The sequence below is a fragment of the Schistocerca americana genome, chromosome X (genome assembly GCF_021461395.2).
Source record: "Schistocerca americana isolate TAMUIC-IGC-003095 chromosome X, iqSchAmer2.1, whole genome shotgun sequence".
In the NCBI taxonomy this organism is placed as follows: domain Eukaryota; kingdom Metazoa; phylum Arthropoda; class Insecta; order Orthoptera; family Acrididae; genus Schistocerca; species Schistocerca americana.
The window spans coordinates 923,985,052-923,993,980 of NC_060130.1; the positions used below are offsets into that span (position 1 = coordinate 923,985,052).

An 8,929-nucleotide genomic window follows, 5' to 3' on the forward strand; every position below is an offset into this window, starting at 1 on the left:
CGCGCAATAGGGGCGAGAGTGTCACTGATATGATACGCGAGTTGGGGTGGCAGGTACTGAAACAAAGGCGGCTTTCTTTGCGGTGAGATCTATTTACGAAATTTCAATCACCAACTTTCTCTTCCGAATGCGAAAATATTTTGTTGAGACCCACCATAACAAAATAAGAGAAATCATAGCTCGAATGGAAAGATTTAGGTGTTCCTTTTTCCCACGCGCCATTCGAGAGTGGAATGGTAGAGAAGTTGTATGAAAATTGCTCGATGAACCCTCTGCCAGGCACTTAAGTGTGAATTGCAGAGTAAAGGAGGATTCACACTTAACGGAACGTCATCGTCACGTTTTGGACCGTCGACGGTCAGAGAAATTTCTGAGCATTCACACTAGACGGCACGTCAACGTCGACACAACGTCGTGTGATGGTTCATAATACACTCGCCAGAGGCGCTTTTGTAGTCTATTGGTTTATTATCAGCATAGTTTCGGATCTTCATAAAATGCCAAAATTCAGTCTGAAGCAACTTGCAATGATTGCAATTGCCCTTGATGAAGAGGAAGAAGAACGGCGACCAAAAAGAGTGTGGGTCAGGAATATGTTAAAAGGCCGAGAATGCGAAGGAGAGTTTCATACCCTTTACAAGGAGCTGGAAGAGGAGGAATCGTCCTTCTTCAAATATTTTAGAATGTCTAAACAACAATTTTTTTACCTTTTAAGCAAGATACAGACGAGGATTATGAAGAAAAATTCAAGATTTAGGTGTCCAATATCACCACGACAGAAGCTGATGGTGTGCTTAAGGTATGCTCAGTTTAAACATTTATGTTTCTTAACTTTGTCGATTCTTGTTTTATCTTCTGTTTGTCGTAAAATTATATTATGACTGAAGCGTAAACTTCTGCAAGTTGCACTGGCTTTAATCCCCGATTTTTCTCTGTGTTACTGTATTTGAAAAGCCGTGTGAAGCACATTCAACAATATGTTTATTGTTTTCCGTCGGTGTTAACTGTTAAGAATATGAAATAAATAACATAGTATTGTTTTCCAGTGTATATTAATATCTTTTTCGTAATATCTAGCACTGCAACCTAGATTTCGTGATGGTGGAGGGGGAGAAGGGTGTTCCAATAACACACTTTAGCCACTTATTGTAACAGTTATTTGCTCTGTGCACTATTAATGTTTGTGAATGTGTAATATTTGTGTGTGACTTTAAACACTCAGCATTTCTTACTGCATTGTAAGTTATGCTAGATAAATTTTCTATATGGCTCTTTATTCATGACTAATTTAATGTTTTTCAGGTACTTGGCGACAGGTGATTCCCTTCTCACATTATCGTTCAGTTACCGACTTGGGCACTCAACTGTCCATAACATTGTTAAGGAAGTATGCCAGGCAATAATTGATTCAATGTTACCTGAAGTAATGCCAACTCCAACAGAAGAAGACTGGCAACAAATAGCTGAACAGTTTTTGGATCTATGGAACTTTCCCAATTGTATCGGTGCAATTGATGGGAAACACATTCAGATTGTGGCTCCTCCAAACAGTGGATCCCAGTTTTATAACTATAAGCAAACATTTTCCATAGTTCTTCTTGCACTAGTTGATGCCAACTATAAGTTTATAAACGTAGACATTGGGTCTTATGGTAAAAATAGTGATGGGGGCATATTTGCCCATTCAAAGTTGGGGAAAGCCTTGGAACTTGGCAAATTGCAAGTGCCAGGAGATAAGAGACTTCCTGGTACTGATGTTGTAGTGCCACATGTGATTGTTGGTGATGAAGCCTTCCCACTAAAAACTTATTTATTAAGGCCATATCCAAAAAGTCAAGCAAGTGGTGATATTGCCATGAGTGCTTTTAACGCCAGGCTATCCAGAGCTCGCCGAGTCTCAGAAAATGCGTTTGGGCAATTAGCCCAGAAATTTAGAATTTTTTTTAGGAGAATTAATTCAATGCCAGAGAATGTGGACAAGATAGTGATGGCAACATGTATTCTTCACAACTATATCAAAGAAAATGTTTATGCACAAACTGAAGCAGCAAATGGGACCCTTGTGTTGCAGGAGCTAACTGGACAAGGTGGTTCAGCTACATCATCTGCTTTTGTTGTAAGGGAACACTATAAAGATTTTTTCAATTCCCCTATTGGTAGACTCCCATGGGCGTAATTAAAATGTATATTTTCTTATGTATTCAAAAGATATTCTCAAACAATTCCTCTTTTTTAAAAAAAAAAAAAAAAATGCCTGTAATTCCACTATATCTGACACTGAGTGATTGGCTATGTCTACAGTGTGTCTAAATTATTCTGAAACATTTTCCTAGTACCAGATCACTTGAAGTGCTCAGCTGTGAGTATTTAAAGATAAAGTTTGGAGGAAAGGGGTGTCTGAAGCTGATGTCACTTTTCCATAAATGTATTCAACCATTTAGTACTATAGTGGCTTGGGACTGATATAGCTCAACAATAAAGAAATTTATGAAATAGTCCTGTAAAGCTGTTGTTTTATTTATAAATAAATGGAACACTTATTTAACAGATTTGTTCAAATAAATGCGCTGATGTAAATAATATCTAGTGTTATGTTGTGAACATTACATAGGGCAACAGGTTGCAGTTTTTGCATTAGGAATAAATATTACAAGGGAAAAATTCCAAGTTTTGTGAATGTTCTCAATCTGCACAAGTGGCCACATAAAACTAATCCCCTTGACATGAATAGCAATGTATTTGGGTGCAGATTTGTAATTTCTTTCATAAGGGCTGAAAAGCAGTACTTGATATTGTTTTGAAGGCTGAAAGGAGATGTAATGGGTAGAGATCATGATCATAAATTTTCGAGCCATGGAGTTCTAAAGATTCCAGCTGTTGGAGGGCTAGTTACTGCCAAAACATCAGTAGATGCAGCAGTATTGTTTTCATATCATAAAACATGTTTTTTAACAAACTTGGTACAGCACAATATTTACATATGCAATATTGGAAAAGCACTAGTTTCATGGTTATCCATTACAGACTATGATTATTTCAGTGGCATCTCTATATACTCCAGTGGATGAATAATGCCAGTTTTTGAAAAGAATTAACATTTATTTTGGTGTAAGTAGGTGTATTTACTGCAGAAGTGTGTGCTAATACATGTTTTTAATACTGTGATAAATAAGGTACAGCTTACTATTTCACATTTTAATTACATCCACAGTTATTAGGCACTGAAAGTCTAAAACTAAGGCAAAGCAAAAGCCATATGTAATCCTTCACATCTCATTTGAATGGCTCAGAAAGGGGTAAATTATGCTGCCACAAGTCTTTGGTCACTTACCTAATAGCATCAAAAGTCTGACAGATAACCATATAGCATTTAAAAGGAAATTAAAAGAATGTCTGAATGGCAACTCCTACTCACCAGATGAATTTTTGGATATAGTAAGTGAGTAATTTCCCCACCCCCACAAAAAAATAATTTAAGTGTCATGTAATATCTTGTATAGACACCTTTTATTAACCTGACACGTTCCACATCATTACGAAGTGTCATATTCATGATCTATGGAACAAGTACTAATCTAATCTCTCTAATCACCAGTTGGGTATGATTTGTAATTTCTTCTGCCACTAATTCATAATAGCTGAACTAATCCAAGATGGGAAAGAGTTGGTGTAATATACTCTGAGTCTGCAAAATGCATCCTAGTTGGCAAAATGAAAAGCAGATAACCTTATGATTTATAACTCATAAATGAAGACTTTTGAGGTTTTGGGGAAAAAGATGTTAATAAAGAGCTTACCTGGATTCTTGTTTCACTTAGATGAAGAAAAAAAAAAAATCATGTTCTTATTCCTGATACAGGTATTACCGAAAAAGTTTCATATAAATTATCAGTGAGCTATCCATTCATTTACTATGATGCTGTTCTCCATAGGAAACATGTCTAATAGGATACACCAGATTTTGGCTGCCTACAACACTATTGAAATTTTAAATCTAAATAGTATAACCAGATACGCTTCTGTTCCTTCATATGTAACAGTAGCTCTCATTCAGAACAGTAATTCATATCATAGTAAAATATTGGTTGTCACTGTAAGGGCTTAACATGATTAATAAGTATATATTCATCTCTCACCTCCTTCCTCCCCCCCCCTCCCCCACACACACACCATCAAAAAATAAGAAAGCCTAGCCTAACCAAAACCCTGAAAGAAAATTTCTTATTAATTTCATGTTAAGTCGCCTCTGACTTGGCTGCTTGGTTCTCTAAAATTATAGTCATCAGCATAAATAAGTCACAAACACACACAAAAAAAAAAAAAAAAAAAAAAAAAACTTTTGGTGTAACAGGTGATTGTTTACATTATTTGGTTGTTAATACAGAACTACACTGTGAAGAGACTTTTTATTTAATCAACTTACACATAGAAGTGCTTCCAAACTGTAACAAACAGCACTGTTCACGATTTATCACTATTAATATTTTCACACACTTGATCCCTTTCTAGATCAGACACTATTCTGTAAATTTCGTCTTTAGCTTGTATTTGCCGCAATGGGGACAATCTTTTTATACTGGCACATATCCCTGAAAGAAAACTGTCAATGTGATCTTCCTTTGGCTGTGTCGCTAAAATATAATTCATCAGAGAAGCAGATGCAGAGTCTGTAGTTCTCCTCTTATTGCCACTTTGACTACGCTTTTGCATGACAGGCCTGCTTGTCTCTGACCTCAAATCACTGTTATTTTCAATGTCCGGAATAGGTGATGACACCTCACTGTTTGATTCATCCTCTGAACAAATATCAACAGTTATGTTAGAAACTGTTTCCCGCTCCAGCATGTATGGGCGCAGGAAAGCCATAATCTCCTCATACTTCCATGGCTTCTTGGGTATGGCAGCTTGTCCGCTCTTTGTTTTTTTAACAACACATTTTCTAAATTGGTCTCTCAGTGACACCCATCGTCGCTTGCATTCAGGGCCTGAAATAAGACAACATATACAGCTGTTAATAGAGTGCATCGAGTAGTCTAACGCTTTTTCAAAAAATAATTAGGGACTTCCCAAACTTTTAACAGGGACACAAACACGGTTTGCTTTCATTTATTTTTACAACAGCTTCCCAATAATATGAGGTACTTTTCATTTGCTATGCTGTTAATCAGCGCATAGGCAATAGACACAATTTCTTGGAAATCATCCAGGTTTCTATAAAAAAATTTCATGAGTAAACACACTCTACAAAATGTTCAATTACAGCCTACACAAAGCTGAAGAAACTTTGTAAGCCTTATCTAGTAATTTACAAAACTGCTAACAAACATATTTGTATCCTGTGATCTTTTTCTAGCTCCAAATATATATGAGAATAAGTTAAGAGATTCTTTACGTACTAGGTACAAGAATGACTGTCCATTTATTTCCTTTTCACATGAATCAATGTAGTAAGTGATTGTATATTCTGTCATCCCATTAAAAGGTGTTTTGGTAATTACCCAGTCACAATGTGTATGTTTTACATAAAAGAATTGTTGTTTCATTTCTCATCAAACGTAGAGAGCAATAACACTCATGTAATTTAAAGAATACGAGTGGCCCAAGTGCATTGCCAGATTTTCTATATGGTGTGTTATTTACATAAATATTAAATTAGTGCAATATTTCGAAATTATAGCAACAGTGTTACATTAGATACGATATATTTTACTTTGAGGCTTTATACACTGCACAGCACAAAAGTGTCTGCTAAATTACTTTGTGCTACTCCCTCAGATAAATACTGGAAATATACAGCCCAATAAAACTGACTGGAACTATTCTCAGTTTCGTGTATACAGCATCCACGTGCAGTACATAATTTAAAGATCCTGAAATGCTAGGTGCACGTCAGTACAACATAAATTCGGTCAACACCAGTGTATTTACGTTGCTGGAGTTCGTAAGTTTTAAAAAACACCTTGTACAGTATATAATGTTTTTACCGTGGAACGCTGCACACGGTACTCCACTCAAATATTCATCGTTGTAGCGAAAACTTTCGCACATACTAACTACGTACCACTTAACAATCCTTAGTAGAAAGTAAAATTAAATTGCGTTTCATTTACCTGGACGCCCCACTTCTTCTCCAATTTCCTTCCACAGTGTTTCTTTCCAAACGGAATCACTATATCTCCTATCAGTCATATTATATAGTTCTGAATGAGAACGAACTAATTCAATCAAATACTCGTCGAACTCCATTATCTAAACAAAATAATAAATACAATAGAAAACACCGCAACTTACTTGTAATTAGAATAAATAACAAAGAGAAACTCGGAACTATAAAAAATTTATTCTTACATGTTAGGTACAAGCAAAGTTTTCGAACCAAATCTAACCTAACCTCACTCCTTCCAAAATGTATAAACACTTAAACAGGGGCCGAATAAAAACATGGAGGCAGTCCGAAAACCAGAGATTTACATCACGTCAACTCACCGTCATGACGGGAAACATTCTTCGAAAGAATGCGTGACGTTGACGTGACGGAGACGTTCCGGGACGCTGACGTCGAGTGTGAACACAGCCATTAGAAACACAGGGAGGAATGTTTTGACGTGACGGACGTGACGGTGACGTTCCGTTAAGTGTGAATCGACCTTAACGATGTAGATGTAGAACAGAGAATTATTTGGTTACTGCTGTGTGACAGATAGCACATAAGGGAATCCATATGTCTCGTAAAAGTTCGAAATTTCCCTGCGTGATCTACAGATACTTGGAGTTAAAAGTGAGCTGTAATTCACTGTTAGTTCTCAAGCACAAATTTATGTATGCTGATAACTACAAAAGATATTTGTTTCAGGGTTTTTGAACTTTTGTTCTTTCTACTACATGTTACAACTACTCCTTTTCTCATATTAGTTCTATACGACTGAGGTACAAGAATGTAATCTTTTCTATATAAGTTTTCTGACCCTGTTGTTATGTGCTGCTCAGAGAATAACAGGATACCTATATTTTCAGAGCTCTTCAACTCTCTCAGAGCCAAGCGCACTAGGTTCCACGGTTATGCGTAGTTTGTTGATTAAAAAGCGCTGCACGTTGTTTTCACACCTCTGACTGTCGATATACGATGTTTATACTGTTGTCTATTAGTTGCACGGATAGATGACGTGAAAATGCGCTTTGTTTTTGCGGTATTTCGTACGTTATGAGTCATTGTTTTCGCCTGCGGATAGAGCACATTACTGGTTCTCTGTGTAAGAGAAATGGCGCGCTGTAGTTTATCTAATGAAGAATTTCGGAGACATTGTCGATGCTCTAGGTAGTGAAGATGATCTAGACGACTCAGGTGTCTTTGATGAGGACTGTAGCACAATGTGTTCAGGCACAGAGCTGTAAGAAGGTGATGGAAACTGTTTCTCCATTTGCTGTTACTGAGAGTATCGAAAGTTTGCGCTTGAATGCGCTGTGCTGCGAGCTTCTGCTGTGGGAAATCGTTGCTGCTTAATCGAGCGTAGGTCATTGTCGTGACGCCTCTTTTGTAACGTTATTAATTTACGGAAATCTCGGCCTTAATACTGTTACCATGCCTAATACGCATTCGTGTACTTTGCCAGAAGGGCCAGCAATGCTGGCTGCTGTTTCAGATGATGAGGTAGATCGTCTCACGCTCCTACGGGTGAAGCTGAATCAAATGGAACTTGATAAATTAGAGTTAGAGAGACAGGCTGATGAAGCTTTACGTTAGCTCCACTGTGAAACCCGGTGGCATCAACAGGCAAGTGCAAACTCCTCCAAAACCCCTGCAGTGGATCCCACCATGTATATGCCTAATGTTACCAGTTACTTTTGTACATTCATTTTCTGGTTAACCAGGTGAAAATGCCACCATGTTTCTCCAAAATGCCTGTGATGAAGGTTGAACGTTTTCTTGGCCTGACAGATCTGGAATGAGGTAAAAGTAGCTTCTCCCATCTCTTTGCATGTGGCAGTTCGATTAGTGTTAATATGCAAAGAAACAGGACAGTTTGTTTCGACTCCTGCACGCACTAATGAAATGAGACATGCTTTTGTCAATAATACCAATTGTCAGTGGTGTGAAAAGCCAAACCACACTCCAAAGTGTTGTCGCACTCCTTGGTGCACAAAACGCCGCATGATATAGCATTCAAGCGACAGGTGTCCACAGCACAATAGATGAAGTTTTCCACAGAGGATTGCTGCACAAAGTGATAGAAGAAATGGAGATTCCAGTGGAACAATACACAATGAGGAAACGAGCAAGAGGCGGGCCCTGCCACGCACCCTCGCCCCCAGTCAGAACTATGAACCCAGTTAAGAAGGAAGTAGTAGAATTTAGTATTAGTAGTAAAATTTAGTATTAGAAGGTAAGCTTAGGGGTAAGATTGTATGTTAGTAGATACAGGAGCTCAAATTAGTATTTTATTTGTGTTCCAACGCGACAAGTGTGTACGTATGCCACCGCGGTAAATATAAGTGGCTTAGGAGAGCAGATATAATACTGCGGGAACTTGTTTTGTCATTCTGCAAATCGACGGAAAAAAAAAGTTTCACATGCAAGTAGTGAAGAAACGCAGACGAGATTTTGATGTCATTTTAGGGAATGATTTCCTACACCATTTTTAGTTGGTAATAGATGACAAGGTACAAAATGTTCATTTCAGTGAAACAACCCACTGTTTTGGCAAGAAGGACGCACCTCAATCACAAGTTGGGTTGTTTTTTGGGGAAGGAGACCAGACAGCGAGGTTATCGGTCTCATCGGATTAGGGAAAGATGGGGAAGGAAGTCGACCGTGCCCTTTCAAAGGAACCATCCCTGCATTTGCCTGAAGTGATTTAGGGAAATCACGGAAAACCTAAATCAGGATGGCCGGACGCGGGATTGAACCGTCGTCCTCCCGATTGCGAGTCCA

General features: G+C 37.9%; 2 protein-coding genes across 2 annotated transcripts; one reads left to right on the forward strand and one right to left on the reverse strand.

The window, feature by feature from the left end:
• Positions 1-373: 373 nt before the first annotated feature.
• Positions 374-2,306, forward strand: LOC124555724 (protein ANTAGONIST OF LIKE HETEROCHROMATIN PROTEIN 1-like). The gene is made up of 2 exons (XM_047129742.1): positions 374-799; positions 1,303-2,306. Exons 1-2 carry the CDS (start codon positions 420-422, stop codon positions 2,174-2,176), a joined length of 1,254 nt encoding a protein of 417 aa, XP_046985698.1. The 5' UTR covers positions 374-419; the 3' UTR covers positions 2,177-2,306.
• A 2,081-nt stretch (positions 2,307-4,387) lies between these two features.
• Positions 4,388-7,516, reverse strand: LOC124556401. The gene is made up of 4 exons (XM_047130363.1): positions 7,105-7,516; positions 6,487-6,647; positions 6,111-6,249; positions 4,388-4,985 (listed from the first exon to the last, which is right to left on the reverse strand). The coding sequence occupies exons 1-4, from the start codon at positions 7,514-7,516 to the stop codon at positions 4,462-4,464; spliced, it is 1,236 nt and encodes a 411-aa protein (XP_046986319.1). The 3' UTR covers positions 4,388-4,461.
• Between the last annotated feature and the right edge of the window lie 1,413 nt (positions 7,517-8,929).

What these genes read in the sequence shown, in the direction of transcription:
- LOC124555724 (XM_047129742.1), top strand. Translation starts at nt 420, where the DNA reads ATGGTTCATAATACACTCGCCAGAGGCGCTTTTGTAGTCTATTGGTTT. An exon ending in AAGCTGATGGTGTGCTTAAG is followed by an intron (nt 800 to 1,302) that starts GTATGCTCAGTT and finishes AATGTTTTTCAG; the next exon opens with GTACTTGGCGACAGGTGATT.
- LOC124556401 (XM_047130363.1), bottom strand. Translation starts at nt 7,516, where the DNA reads ATGACCTACGCTCGATTAAGCAGCAACGATTTCCCACAGCAGAAGCTC. An exon ending in TCGTATATCGACAGTCAGAG is followed by an intron (nt 6,648 to 7,104) that starts GTGTGAAAACAA and finishes TACATCGTTAAG; the next exon opens with GTCGATTCACACTTAACGGA. An exon ending in GAATGTTTCCCGTCATGACG is followed by an intron (nt 6,250 to 6,486) that starts GTGAGTTGACGT and finishes TATTTTGTTTAG; the next exon opens with ATAATGGAGTTCGACGAGTA.